Source organism: Danio rerio, chromosome 7 (genome assembly GCF_052040795.2).
Source record: "Danio rerio strain M-AB ecotype USA chromosome 7, GRCz13ab, whole genome shotgun sequence".
NCBI lineage: Eukaryota > Metazoa > Chordata > Actinopteri > Cypriniformes > Danionidae > Danio > Danio rerio.
In genome coordinates this window covers 43064911-43080658 of record NC_141027.1, presented here as the reverse complement: position 1 = coordinate 43080658, position 15748 = coordinate 43064911, and the positions used below count along the sequence as shown (strand labels likewise).

The 15748-nt window shown below is 38.6% G+C and overlaps 1 protein-coding gene and 2 long non-coding RNA genes across 10 annotated transcripts in view; 1 reads left to right on the top strand and 2 right to left on the bottom strand.

Moving 5' to 3' along the window:
• Positions 1-14726, bottom strand: part of adamts18 (ADAM metallopeptidase with thrombospondin type 1 motif, 18) — an 87780-nt gene extending 73054 nt beyond the window's left edge. For all 8 annotated transcript variants that reach the window (XM_087261636.1, XM_087261637.1, XM_087261638.1 and 5 more), the window contains exons 1-3: positions 14348-14726; positions 14185-14257; positions 12759-13078 (exon numbers count right to left, since the gene is read on the bottom strand). Coding sequence is in view for 4 of the 8 variants with exons in the window: in XM_087261632.1 (XP_087117758.1) it covers positions 12759-13078; positions 14185-14257; positions 14348-14461 (507 nt within the window). In the remaining 4 variants the exon portion in view is untranslated. The remainder of the gene's footprint in view (positions 1-12758; positions 13079-14184; positions 14258-14347) is intronic.
• LOC137496194 (uncharacterized) overlaps positions 1-15748 on the top strand; it is a 78082-nt gene that overhangs the window by 8796 nt on the left and 53538 nt on the right. The gene's annotated exons all lie outside the window — the stretch shown is intronic.
• LOC147836080 (uncharacterized) lies at positions 1067-11985 on the bottom strand. Its single transcript, XR_015496132.1, has 3 exons — positions 7725-11985; positions 2720-7669; positions 1067-2564 (listed from the first exon to the last, which is right to left on the bottom strand). It is a non-coding gene; the product is annotated as an uncharacterized LOC147836080 (long non-coding RNA).

Below are 15748 nucleotides of genomic sequence, written 5' to 3'. Positions count from 1 at the left end.
AATTTAATGATCTGTCCAGTTCACAACACTAATTTGTCCAATGCTTTTTGTGAACCAATTATCAGGTTAAAAGACATTATTCATCTCATTCATAAATAGGATATGAGCAAGTGACGGTTCTCAAGATCAAAATAACTTCTACTCTGGTAACGGTAACTTTGTTGAACACAAGCTAAAATGTTTTTAAAAATGTTGAAATCTGGTAATGGGGGACACAGTGGCTCAGGAGTGGTTCAAGTTCTGGCTGGGTCAGTTGGCATTTCTGTGTGGAGCTTGCATGTTCTCCATGTGTTGCTGTTGGTTTCCCACAGATGCTCCGGTTTCCTCCACAGTCCAAAGACATGGGGTATAGATGAATTCATTAATTCATTTTCTTTATGGCTTAGTCCCTTTATTAATCTGGGGTCACCACAGTGAAATGAACCGCCAACTTATCCAGCATATGTTTTACGCAGCGGATGCCCTTCCTGCTGCAACCTATCTCTGGGAAACATTCATACACACTCATTTACACACATACACTACGGACAATTTAGCCTACCCAATTCACCTGTACCGCATGTCTTTGGACTGTGGGGGAAACTGAAGCACCTGCTTTACTTGCTGTAAAGTGACAGCACTACCTACTGCGCCATTGCGTCGCCTGGTATAAATTAATTGAATAAACTAAATTGTTCGTAGTGTATGTGTGTGAATGAATGTGTATGGATGTTTCCCAGTACTGGATTGCAGCTGGAACGCCATACGCTGTGTAAAACATATGCTGGACAAGTTGGTGGTTCATTCTGCTGTGGCTTCCCCCTGATAAATAAAGAGATTAAGTCGAAGGAAAATAAATGAATGAATGAATGAATGAAAACTGGCAACCATTTATTTATTAGTATTTTTTTTCCTCTATGGTTGTGAATGGTTACCGGTTTCCAACATTCTTTGAAATATCAGAACCAAAGTAAACCCAAAAAAAGAGAACCACAAAAAATCTCTAATAGTTTGTAACAAGTCAATGGTGACTAAATGATAACAGAATATCTATCTTTTTGATATTGCTATCTCTTGTAGTAAAAAATTTTTTTTTTTTTTTGGAATGTAGTTTAATAACAGTTAAAGTTTCCTAAAATAAATACTCTGACAAAGGCAGAGACTCAAAAATGTACAGCAGTGAATTAAATATATTGAGTTACTGTCCACCACTGTACATGTAAAAATACACATATTAAAAAAAACACTTTTGGCCTTTATTTTTACATCAGCGAACGGTGGGTGTTTAAATGTATCACATTACTAAAATATGTGCTTAAATCCTCAAAAGCTACTTCGTGTAACAATTAAGGTCAAACGAGTTTATCTGACATAAAAAAGCGAATTTCTACTACAGAACAGACATTTCTGTACTTCAACACTTTTAATGTAATAACGTATGACAGGCGATCACATAATAACACAAGAGTCTAACTACAGCCTTCTCCAAAAACCACCTGACTACTTCAAGCCTATTACACTGGGGAAGCACTCAACCACAGTCTCTTCTTCTGGTTTCACATTCATGTGTCAGACTTCTAGTTATCTCCTTCAAGAAACACTTGTAAGAGATGTAGATTAGAGGGCCAGAGTCTGCTGCCAGATGAACACGTTTCATTTTTCGCAGCAAGCACAGAAAGCACGAGAGCTCTTTTAACTCTCACTCCCCTTAAGTTGGAGTCTTAACTTAATCAAAGGAACATTAGATGTTGGGAATTAACTAATAAACCAAAGCACTGCTCTATAGTCGACTAAACCGCAAAGACTGTCTGTTTTATGTGGTTTCGTGAGATCAGTCTTTGAATCCATCACTAGCGAGTCTTCATTGTAAGTATGGGAAATAATTTATTGCCTGTCTCTGATTTTGTGAAATGTAATTAGCATCTCTTTGTGTAAACTGTGAGTGTTTTTAAAGCCTCCAACTGTGGTATAATAATCTAGATGAGTAAGTGCTTACATGCTGTTAAAGGCTGGAAGGGAGCAGTGAGAAACCCAAAGCTGCTTATTACCCAGCTTTAAAACACATCTGCATTCCACCGCTGGGTTACATCTGACCAGAGCATCAACTCTATGGCTACAGCAGCGACAGAGTGTTTGCATGCACAGACAAATAATAGACACTTAATGGTCATTTGAAAATAAATAAATAAACAGAAATTGGCCTCAACGCTGTTACAGGATGTGTACATTATTTAAGCATTTTAAAGCTTGGGTTAGGAAACACTGGGTTCAAATAGGTCTTGTAGAATAATAAAAAGTGTCTTCGAGGTCTGAAATGATATATTGCAATAAAGTTATGTTGTGTTTATAACTGATAACTAGGGTCAGACAAAATCTGCGGATGTTTTTTCGCTATTTCTGCTGAGAATTTTGGTAAAAAATATGCGGATTTCAGCGGAATTATTTTGGTACTATCATAACTAAAACCCTTATATGTAAAATAAAAAATAATATTGTAATGTCGTTCAGGGCCCTTTGGCCGCCAGGAAGAAGGAGGCGGAGAACCGACGCAGGTTTAAATTATTTATTAATAACAGTGACGGCACCTCCTCACGGAGACTGCCATCTAAACCAAAACAAACGGACGGCAGCTCCGTCAAACTGAAAGCAAAAGTAAAATATGCCCAATTAAAATGCAAATACAATTAGATCCACTTTATTTGGTAAACAAAGCAAGTGTCTCATATATCTACGAAAAGACATATTGACTAATAATAAACATTGACTAATATTTTCATATTAGTCAATAATATTACTGTAATTAATTTAAAAACTGAATAAATATTAATTTACACACATTTACTTAAGTAAATAAACAGAATTAATAATAGGCTAAAAATCTGTGGAAATCTACGGAATTCTGCGCGCACAGATTTCGTGTGGGCCTACAGATAACCAATCATAAACAAAACTGCTTTCCTCAGTAGTCACATGCTAAATTTAGTTATGGTTGATATGTTAAAAGAAATATAAACATTTAAAATGTTGACTCTACATGCACTAAAACAACTCTACATGCACTAACTTCAGCAGGCACACTGTAATGTACAGAGAAAAAAAGTTCAGTATATGTTATTTTTAGTGCATATATACAAGGGCATTAATTTTAATGCACTGCTAGTCAATAAAAGTAAATTTCTTTCCGAGGGCATGTGTAGGTGAATTGAGTTCAAAGCACTATTTATAGTCACCACATAAAACTCTAAGACATATAAACAGGGGATAGTGGATCAAAGTTGGAAAGAGGAATCAGAATATTGAATCTTGACTTAAGAAGATGAAAATGCCTAGACTTACAGCAATACTTTGTTAACGATTTGGGACAATCTACATAGATGAAAGGATTGTGGTGTTGCAAATGTTGCTATGCTAACACAATCCTCTATGATGCCTAAAAATGCTGCAGAACTTGCAGATCTGAACCCACAAGAATGAGTAATATAAACATAAACTCTCGAAAGACCTTAGCTGGACTATACAAAATATTAAATTTAAATTGAAAATGTAAAGCAGCTTTTACTATGTGCAATCTATAAAAGTACTACATCATGCTCACTCCTTTCAGTTTTAAAACTGCATTTTTGAACAAAAATGATCCACGCCCACACTAGCGTTTTATCTAGAGTTTCTGAAAATATCTCCGTCAACACTATACCGCTAAAAACGCACATCACATGACCACACACACACTCTGGCTTGCGATGAAGCGCATGCACAATTCTGAGCTCCAGGCAGGCAGCAGATGCTTTGTGCACATCTACCCAGGTGAGAGCAGTGCACGTCGGACAGTTCATCAAGGATATACGGGTACCACTGGATCTCATCTCACTAGCTGTTAAATGTGTTATTTAATTAATCTTTTCACTAACGACTCTTTGGTCTTTTTCAGGTGACTTGTTTTGTCTGAGTGGAAAGATAAGTTAATTCTGTTGATTCTGAAAAGCTGATTCTGCATATTGACTGATTGCTTGCTTTTATTTCCTATATTGTATAAACTTATTGTACGTTATACTTTTATAATAGTCATTATTGACTATTGAAATTGATATTCAGGAGAAAAGACAGGGTGCGTTTTATATTTTTCAACGAAAATGAAAGGAGGCAGTTAAGTTAAAGGCTTTGTTTTGTTATAAATATGCATACAGTGAAGATAGAGGAATGTCTAGACAGTCAAATGTCTGCAGCCACGCCTTCATTTTCAGAGGTGTCTGTTTTCCCTGATCCACACTGACACCGAGCAGCAGCATTTTAAAACCAAAACGGCCTTATCAGCGTTTTCAAAACGTTCCATTTTAGGGGCTTAAAAACTCTGGGATAGGGTGAACAGAAGGCATAACCATGGCAAAAGTTATGTGTCTTAAAACTAAAACGTATTAGTGTTACCAGAGCCTCAGACTACCTTCCTGCAGAGCTTAGCTCCAACCCTTATCAATTAAACCAACTAAGAAGGATCTAAAGGAGAACTTGATAATTAAAGACAGATGTGTTTAGTCAAGCTTGCAGCTGATCTCTGTCGGAAGGTAGATTATAGGCTACAGAAAGCAGGTAAAAAATAAAATAAAATGGATGTGCATGAGAATACAGTGTATGAGCAAAACTTGGCCTAGTAACACATCTGAAATCGTCAAAAATTTACACAGCAGCCTCTAGTGGATTTATAAAAACAAGCTGCAAGCAGACGTCGCCTCAGCCACATATTTTGCAGTTTCCAAAAATGTAGCCCTGGGCACATACTGTATCTCCAATGAGCCTGGGATGAACAGCTAAGTTGTCTGTGACAAAAGGGTGTTCGTTCTTAACACTATAACTCTCAGAAAGATGCATGAGCTTCACTAAAATAATTAAACCTCAATGGAGAAATTATATTTTTAAAATGTCCATCCCAAACGGTCCAAGTCACTAGATAAGGGTTTGTGTGTAATATGTATGGCTTCTCAGAGCTGGTGTGACAGCCACTTCACCACTGCCCATTAGTTTTAGGTCTTCAAGTGAGTGAGAACAAGAGCTATTACAGGACCAGCCTGCCTTTCCTCTTCCTCGCTCTCCCCTATAGCCTCTCTCTCTTCCTGGCATCCCTAAGCAGCCTCTACATCACTGTCACCACAAAGACCACCAGGGAATAGCCCCTGGCAAACTTCTATAGTGCTAACATGGCATAACACCCCATGAATTATGAAAGGGGGAGTGGGGAACATTTGTAACTACAAAGGAGCCAGCGTATATTCACTCTGGATTCAATTTGTCTGTCTGCCCTCCCAAAACTCAGACAAGTATAAATGTCCACCACGTCACCTGAGCATTGTCTCCCATGGTAGCAGGGCACCGAGTCTCAGCTAGCAGACTTAATTCAAGGGACTGAGTCAAATCGTAGCAGGAAAATCCCAGACTGGTTCTAGCCATTCTCCTATAGATATTTGTGAAGTGTGTTGATAAAAACATCACCACAAGCATGTTGCATGTATAGCAAATATCATTGTTTATCTTCGGAAATACACAGCAAGGCATATGGGTTGCTCCCAGTCAGCTGTGGTGGGATTTAACCAACAGTGGTTCAAGGTGTCACTTCTTCCTCTGTTTTACACTGGGTGGGAACCAGACAAGGGTTAGGCAGGGATGTGGTGGATAGATGTTGTGAAGATTTAACAGGACAGAGGTGATTGACAGCTAAATATCCCAGCCTCCTTTTTCACTGACTGGTTGGATTAGCTGCTGGATTAGTTCTTCACACAATCTTTGTTAAATAAACTTCCTTAATGGCTATCTTATCTGGCCCGAGCTTACTGAAGTTCTACTTGGTTCACCGAAGGTTATAATGTAGTTAATGTGTGGAATATGTCACATCATGTGCATTTCACTCTGGTGCATATGGAACTATATGGCCGACTGTAAGAACTTTACCATTGAGCACTGGAATAAGGTTGCATGGTCAGTTAGTTTTGAAGCATGACTGCTGGTTTGAGCTGGTTATTAGCTTATGATGTGGTCATGAGCTGGTTCAAACTGGTTATTTGCTGGTTCTGAGCAGGAGCTAGTTATTTATGGCCCGTTTCCACTGAGTTGTACATTTAGGTACGGTTCAGTTAGGTACGCTTTTATGGCCGTTTCCACTGTCAAAAGGTACCTAAAAGTCAGGCCCGGCCCTAACCAATTTGGCGCCCTAGGCAAGATTTCAGATAGTGCCCTGTCACATTGCAGTAAATTCCACCACTGCTAGTGTACATATAGTCATAAAAAACTAAATAGCTTTTTGATCGACTACTACAAGCTGGGAAAACGTCAGGTAAATATGCCAATGCAATTAACATTATAGCTGAATAAATCTTATATTTGCTTGAGGAAGGAATGATGGGGGTAGTTACATTACAATTTCTATTTTCCATAAAATCTATGCCCTTCTATAACATTAGCTGACATTAAAACTAACAGATAGCACTATAGATATTTATTGATTAGCAATGTTATGCCATATCTGTCAACGTTGGGAAAAAAATTGGGACAACAAATAGCTTCAAATGATAGAATACACAGCAAACAATAGAAAATATTGACAATAAAATAAAATTGTATTAAAATCAATTCCCTATACAGAAATTAAATAAAGCTATAAAATCTATTTAACTTTTTATTGTATTTGCATATTGATTAAAGTTACTATAGTTATTTAGTGAAGAACAGCAGATTAATCTCTCATTGTGTTTTGTTTGATAACAGAGATGTTAATGCAAGAATGCACAGATCTATGTGAATGAATGAATGAAGCATTTGACTACTTTAGTAACTGTTTGTGCACATTTAAGAGAAAATTAGTTGTGTTTAAAACAAAACACGCAGGACAGAGCAAAAAAAAAAAAATGGAAAAAAAGAAGCACTTTTCCGACGGTCCCTTACTGAAAGCTTCACTCCGCACAAGCTCTCCTGGCTAAACGCATATCTCCGGCTAAACGGAGCAGTGCTCGTAATGTTGAGCGAAAAAAAAAAAAAAAGAGACAGCTGTGAAACATAACCACCTTTGTCTTTTTGTAGAAAACACACTTTAGATCTTTTTAGGCTAAGAGGTTTTTGAGTTATTGCCATCTATTACTGAATGTCTCAGGAATATCAAAAACAAATCCAACTTATCCGCGCTCATTTCTGGTACCCCCTGGATGTACAGCGCCCTTAGCATTTGCCTATACTACCTATGCCACGGGCCGGCCCTGCTAAAAGTGAACCGTACCGTACCACTTTTTGGGTACCCCTTGCAAAGGGTAATGAGCACAACAAAAGGGTACCAAAAGGCAGAGCAAGACATACAACTAATAGCTATTGGTTTAAAGAGATAGCTCACTAGCTCATGCAACAAGCCAGGAGAATGAAAACAAAGGAACCACCATTTTTAAAAAAACACAGCTGAGATATTACACCGTGATAATATATACATATAATAGCGAGCCATGGTCGACCTGAGCTCAAACAAACCTTGTCGTCATCTTGAACAGCCATAAAGCCAAGAAGAAGAGCAGAATCTATCAAGTGCCCGTTAGTTTTTTACGAGGGCGTCTAAAGCGTTAGCAGTTTCGCTTTCTCAAGTGCACTCGCAGCGCATCTATATTTGAAACGACAAAATTCTTGAGCTGATGATAATAACGTGCGCATGATTTTTGAAGTGCTTCTGACCTCCAATCCTTTCAGAAATGGACAAATGCAAGAGTGAAGCTTGAAAAAACAAAGGAAAAGCCAGAAAAAACAAAGGAGCAAATGATTGTTTTAGCAACCTAAAACATGAACAAACTGCCATGGTTAAATATTATCATGCTAATATGAACTTGGAATGACGGAATTACTTTTTAACAAGTAGTTACATGAGCTGGTGAAGATTTAAGATACAGATGTGAGGTTTGCACTGACTGTGGGCTATATGTTGTGTGTTGTTTTTGTCCCCATATAAGGACTAAATGTATGCTGTATGTAGTTTTTCTGTAACCATTGGTACCCTTTAAGCAGTAGAAAATGCAAGCCTGATAAAGGTGACCCATACCGAACCATACAGCACTGTACCACTCTATAAGGACCAGCATAGGACCAGCTCACGTAAGATGGAAAGGTAAGAAGGAAAGGTCAGCAAGCCATGATGCCTTTTAATGCCTTGACATTTAATTTACACCAGGAAGAGGATCTCAAACTGTAAGGTTTCCAACAGTGGTCATTTCAGCACAATCCATGAGTGCCAACTTTGTTGAAAGCCTCAAAAGATTTTCTCGCAATCTTATTCCAAAGTCATGCAAAAACTAAAGAAGTACTCTTAGAGTCTGCATAAGGCAATTCCCGGCCTCTCTCATCCATTGATGTATGAATGGCCCGGTGCTTTACTCTCACTGCAGTGTGTCCACACAAACTTTGAGTGCACTGACAGCTTTCCTCCTTTCCAGTCAGGGTGAATTAGCATCACAACTGTCCCTAAGTGCAATCCCACACGTTAGCGCATCAGCTTGAACCAGCAGGTCTGGCACTGAATAAACACAGCTGAAGTGCTTCACCAGCACTTCACACACATACACACCTCACACATTCACAGACAGTCTAGCACCCACAAGGCTGGACTATGGGTTGGGCTGTCCATAAAAGATAAAAGAACACTTCACCATCCATCCAGAAAGACTTCATGAAACATCTCCACCCCCAAAGACAGAGTAGAAGAATCCCTGTGGGAAACCTGTTAAGCTGAAGTAACTAACACCTTATAACGGTTGTGCATACTGCATAATTAATTAGGTTACCTGTTTTAAACATATTCACAGTTTACAAGAACCTATCCTTTGAAAGCGACAATTTGGTCAATCAATACATTTATGAAGGCTTAGTATTCAGTTCATTAATCCACAGCAACAGAGCAAATACGTTACTCATATAGGACCCTATTTCAAGTGTGCTATCATGTAAACAGTAACTAGATGAAAAATAAATGACAGTCTGACCGTGAACAAAAGAGACAGTGGGGGCTTGGGAAAGGTCATGTCTAAGTTCAGCATGATTGGACATGTTTGGAAAGAGCTAAAATTCAGTGAAAGGCGATTGTATTGAATCCTCTTTCCTACAAATCCCTGCTTTCAAACTATTCAAAGACCAGAAAGATAATTAGGTATCCTCAGTTGTCTTCAAGGTGGACTCCAATAATTTTACTTCAACGACCGTGTACAATGAACAGGAACAAAAAAAGCTAATGAAAAAAATTGAGGACTCCAGGGCTCAGAAAACAGCTTGTACTAAATAAGCAATAAACATCTTTATCAAGTAGGCATAGGCCGGTATAAGATTCTGACGATATGATAACCTTGGACAAAAATATCAAGATTTCACAGTATTGTGATTACTGCTCAAAAATATATTATTTTTAATCATCTTGGTAAAAAAAAAAATCTGAATATAATTTATTTTAAGAAACTTTTCAAATATTTTGAAGCAGTAAACATGTCAGGCTAAATAATTCAAATCAATTATTGACTTCTGCTGTCATCATTTGTTTCAAAAACACTGATTTCTTTACAATTTAAAACCACATCTTTGGATATATTATCTGCTGGAGATACTGCTGACCTAAAAAAAGAAACCAAAAAAATTTAAATAAAATATTTACAGCATTAAATTTTTTACTGTTTTAAAACCTTGACTGTTCCAAACCGCGGTATACCCTAAAAACGGTTATCATCCCATGCCTATTATCAAGTTGTACATCATGATAAGGGAGAAGCTTTGCCTCTTTTGTTTGTTGATTGGGATAATTGATTAATTCACAACATCAACATTTGTAACCTGAGGTTATTTAGTCAACTTAAAGTTATCTCTACCGGCAGGGATTGCTAACATACTAATTGTTAGCAAACAATGGCATCAGTTAACACAACCCAATAAAGAAGCATTGCATTTCTACTATCTGATTACCAGCTTCAACAACTTAAGCTGACAAGTCAATCATTGAGTTGAAGCTAGTGAACCAACCAGAATTCAGTGCTAATGTGTCATAGGCTATGAATCATAAGAACAACTAAATATGCCAAAATATTTCATCCATTAATTTATTTTCTTTTATGATTATTCCCTACAGCGGAATAAACCGCTAACTTCTCCAGCATATGTTTTACTTATCGAATGCCCTTCCAGCAGCAACCCAGCAGTGGGAAAAACTTATACACTCTAGCATTCACACACACTCATACCTTACAGCCAATTTAGCTTATTCAATTCACCTATAGCGCATGTCTTTGGACTGTGGGGGAAACCACAACACCTGGAGGAAACCCATGCGAATATGAGGAGAACATGCACACTCCACACAGAAATGACAACTGAGCCAGCGGGGGCTTGAACCAGCGACCTTCTTGCTGTGAGGCGACAACGTTACCCACTGTGCCACTGTGTCGCCCTGCCAGAATATTTAATTCATCAATAGTCTGTTAAACAGTATTATTAAAGATTTCTAAATATTGTATTGTCATACTGGATCTACTTCTCAATGACTTTGACTGGCCCTGCCAGTCAAAACAGATCTAGAAAGCAGGATCAGCCAAGGGGGCTGGCTTGAACCTGTCACCAGCTAAAAGTAATGGTAACCCAACGGAAGCCCAAGGATGTGCATTTATCAAGATTGGAAAAGCAACTCTGAACTTGCACAGCCATGCAGGCCTGCAACTTGATCTGGTGGAGTTCTGACCTCTGAACCGGACATTGCAAAACGCCACCCCAGTATCTCCACCAGTAATCTGCTTTCACAAACTGAAGATGTTTCCACTGTGGCACTAATTCATATGCCATTCTGGAGGAGCTCATGTACAAGATTTTCAATCAACATAATACAGCATAAAAAACTAAACTAATACACAAAATAACAAGCATTTCATTACTGCAATGATGTGTGCTTTTTTAAAGTTGGATGGAAACGTTTGATCTTGCCGTTAATCTGAGGCCAGACAATCCACTGGAAGCAAGTGATAACAACAATTGAAGAGCACTCAGTAATTAAAAACTTTAAATGAAGCAGGATTTACTGAGTAAATCCCTCTATTCCTGATTTAAAGGCTTGGACCGCCTGTTCTTCGTTTAACAACAGAATCCCTCTCCATCTGCTATTTTATGCACTGTTTAACAGAAAGCAAGAGGACTAGTTCAAGCAAATCGGGCTTTCATCAACTCAGTAACCTAATGGATGGCATGTACCGACTGCGGGGGTTCTCATCCACATAACCATTGATTTTACTTTTGGACCGACATTCTCGCCACACAAAACCTCTCTAAGCAACTGCCTCCTCGGCCTTTCGCAGCACAAGGGTTAGCTGCGGATCAGCAGAGGGATGAATGGGTTCTCATTTGTACTTAATCCAAAGCTCCTCATCAAGCGGAGATGACATGGAAGGGTTAAAGTCCTCTGTGACTCGTTCTTTTTCACTCTGACAAAGAAAGGGAGAGTGAAAGAGGCAGAGTGACAGAATGAGAGAGCCCCCTTTTTTTCTCGGACATTTCCTTTTTCTTATGTACATTTAAGCACAAAATCCGAAGGGACACACAGGTCTTGTTTGGCGTCCTGTATATGTGAAATAGGGGCACCTTTAAGACCACCGAGAGAATCATTTAGAGTTTGGGCCATCGTTCAAAAAAGGAGCTTCAAAAGAAAGGGGGAGTAGATCAAAGAGTCCCTGCAGTCTATTCAGATGCAATTGCTCCCAAATCACATTGTGTTGTCACACAGTTTTAAAAGAATGGGTCACTGCTGCTTTATTGTTGAGAAGCTACCACTAATGAAAAGGACAATGCAAAGATTAGCGCTGCCAGCCAAGCGCCTGAAACCTCGCTCTGTCTTTAATTGTAGAGAACAAGGAAGGCAGGAAAGCAGGGCAAACATAGAACAAAAGAGCAGGCAGCAGAGACAAAACCGTCAGCACAACTCTGGGTATGATTTTACAGTAGCCCACCATCCGGAAGGTGTGACATGATCCTCTGTGAATGAAAACATAAACCAATAACCAAGACTTGTCAAACAAAGCTCAATGCACAGCTCTGCCACACACAAATCATGCCTCTGTGTTGGTTTCATTCAGTGCTTCAGTGATCTTGTTTTACTAAGCTCTTCGTGCACACTTCATATGTTCTTTATTTATTACACTATATGCATAGAAGCACACTATATACTTCCTAAGCACCCAGAAGCACATTAACTGTAACTCAAATATGTTTGCACAATACTTGACATTTACATCTATTGACATATACAGCTACTTAAAATATATCCATGTAATTAATAAGTAAATTAACAATGTGAGAATGTAAATATGTCCTTTTTTCTAAAACCAAACTGACAAAGTTATACAAATGCATACAGTACTAAGCAGTAATTCAATATAAAGGGCAACACAAATGTTTTATACTAAACAAAAAAATAGAACACTTATTATTGTATATTACTTGAAATAAAATACAAAATAACAGTAAGTTTTAACCAAACTACAGGTGGAAATATGCTGATACATTTTAAAATGTTTACAAACCAAAATGTTCAAATATATTTAAGATACGCTTACCATAGACTTTATAACAGCCCTAACTGAACACCTCAACCCCTAATTAACCCTCATCTGAAAATCTTGAGGAAACCCACTGAAGAATATTCTTCAGCATTCAATCAAACTGCATTTAATTCATATTGAAAATGTGTATGTAGGTTTTAATGATCTGATTTCAGTGAATGTTTTAGTGTAAAAGCAGACACTTACCAAACCTGTACAGGTGGATAAAGCCACAGATGAATCAGAATGGTTTCGTATGGAACCTTGATAGAAACAGTTATGAATAGAGGGGTCAAGTGTTGCTGTATTGATGCCCTCTGCACCCAGTGTCTGTACGGTAAACCCCTCTGCCAGCACGTGGGATGGCTGGAGGTCTAAATGTAGTTCCTTGCCAAAAGCAGAGACATGATAGTGCACTAAACTGCCAGCTTCTGACAGAGACCTTCGACTCCGTCCATGTCTTGACACATCATGCGAAATGTAGCCTCCATAGGAGTCCACTTCCACTGGTGTGGCAAAATCATAATCTGTGGGTGAAACAAACACAGTTTAAATCACACGAGTCAACATCAGTCTTTCACTGGTCAATTGCAGTGGTCTAATATAACAGTAATGAGTCTTTAAAGGAGTTTTGTAGCTTTTCTTGATGTTTGTTAGATTTTTGGTTTCGTTTATTTGTGTAGTCTTTATTTATTTTTTGAGAAAAACATCCACCAAATACATCGATGACTCATTCTGCACTACACACATTTTTGTCCAATCAAATTCTCCCTAATGAGGTTGTCACTCGGTATAATAAAAACAGGGCGTTAATAAAAACATGGGTGTTTCCCAGTGATGGGTTGCAGCTGGAAAGGCATCCACTGCGGAAAACATATGCTAAGTAAGTTAGCGGTTTATTCCACTGTGGCGAACACTAATTAATAAAGGGACTTGGCCAAAAAGAAAATGAATGAATGTATATTTTTAAAGCACTAGACCTTATGTTTCAACATAACTAAAAATTGTTCTTAGTCAGTACAAAAGGTTTCAATAAAGGAATACTACTCAGGCCATTTCATGGGGTCTTGTCAAAATCTGCAAGCTACCTGCATATTTCTGCATTTTGTACATTATATTTATAAGCGATGTCCATTCTACCCTGCAGTAGATGTGAAAAGATGAAACTAAACTTACATTAAATCTAGCTTGAATATATAAACAAAACATTTAACCAAAATCTCCAGAGTATGTGTTTCCCAAACTTTTGATTGGCAATGTAAATATTAATTAAAAAGACAATAAATGATCTGTGACTAACTTCAAGTACGCGGCAGAGAAGAGATGAGGGAATCCCTTTAATGCTCCCACACATACAACAGTACACACTACACAGGCTAGCGCACGACCACCGGCACGGGAAGCACTCATCTTGGGAGCTTTTAGGCTGTGTTGTAAACCCTTTAATTCACTGAAACTTAATGTGGTGCTTCGGTGTATTTATATTTGTGTACAGGTAGCCTGTATCCAAGGAAGGCAGGTACGGCTTTTTGTTTTAACCCGTGCGCGGAAGCATGCATTGACAATTCGGCATCAATCATATGTTGTCATCATTTGCAACGGAAATACAACTGCAGTGCGTAAAGACACAAACCTTGATACAGTCCGCCGGTGTCTCCGGTAAACGAGACCGATGCCACAGAGTGTAAACAACAGAACTGCACAGCCTGCAAAGCGCAAAGAACTCACCACAATTAACTTGGTAAATGATACTGAGTGCAAAATGATAAATAAATAGCTGTCAACATGTCACCTGCCTTTAGAAAGTTTCCAAACGACACACTTGCCAGCGATCTAAATGATGTGCAGGTTACCAGTGGGACTTGTAAACTCCAAAGCAAAAGGAAAAGGCAATCCATGTTGGTATGCATGCACCTTTGCCGTTAACTCTTCAAAAACGTGACAAGCAACAGTCCGTAAATCCATGCAATGCAATATGGAGACATTGCTAATTGTCTAATAGTCCCGTTTCTGTCGCTCCTCAAGTAAAATCCACCGGGTCCATTTGGCTAATGCGCGCTCCCTCTGTTTGCAAGCACAGGTACACGCAGAACTGCTGACTCCAGAGTGGTGACAGTCGGCGCGTATGCGTGTGTGTGTGCGTATGTGTGTGCGTCTGTGTATACTAGGGATAGTGGCACCGGCTGATGGGCAAAGAGTGGAGTTTTAAGTTTGGACCAATCAGCGACGAGCATCTGCCGGCGGTTCAGTGTATTAGCGCTCCTCACTGTCCGACGGTCCGCGCGTGCACAGATCACAGAGTTCATTGAAATGAGAAGCATGTTCACAGAACCGTCCGAGCAAGTAAACACATGCTGTCGAAGGAGTTTATGTGTTTAATGTGGAGCTGAAGAGTAGTGAATGGGCTGAGGGATGATTTATGATACTGTATGCTGTACTGTATAATGAAGCGCTTTCACGTCAGGTCTTGTTCAAACTCTAATGTCATGAATCTCAAACCGCTGATTGCTGGGTGCTTTTGGTTTAATAATATGTGACAGCTTGTATCTGCTTTATTTATTTATTCGGCCTGTTTCCCGACATTCTACGTAATATAACTTTTGAGTAAATTAGTTGGGACTCTCAGTAGTCTGAAGTCAGATTACAGAGTTGACATTCAACAGGACAATTCCTTTACTAACACCTCAAGTGAAGAATCAGCACTTGATTAGTTTGGTGTGATTATATTAAACACTGGTGTGATAGCTCTGTTTTAGTGTGATTCATCTTAGTAAACTTCCAGAGCTGACAGACACCCCTGAAAAGATGCTCCGCCAACCTGATTTCACCATGTAGGACATGTTCCTGGATTAACATCTGATCCTGGAACAATATTTCAATCAGCCAATCAGAATTAAGAGATACATTTACAGTTTATGGTAAATTTAGGCTTATGGTTAGGTTTACGCACTTCTGAGTGTTATCCAACAATTATTCACCTCTGAACTTTGGAATAATTTACAGTTATGGTTGGGTTTAGGGGAAGGGAAAAGTTAAGGATTACATTTTCAAACAAAAATGATGTTCCAGGATCAACATAGAAATTAATCCAGGATCGCTTCGTACTTGGCAAAATCATGAAATGCAAAGACACTCACTTTCAAACAAAATCTGCTGTGATTCCAACACATCTTATGAAACAAAAACAGGGCATATCA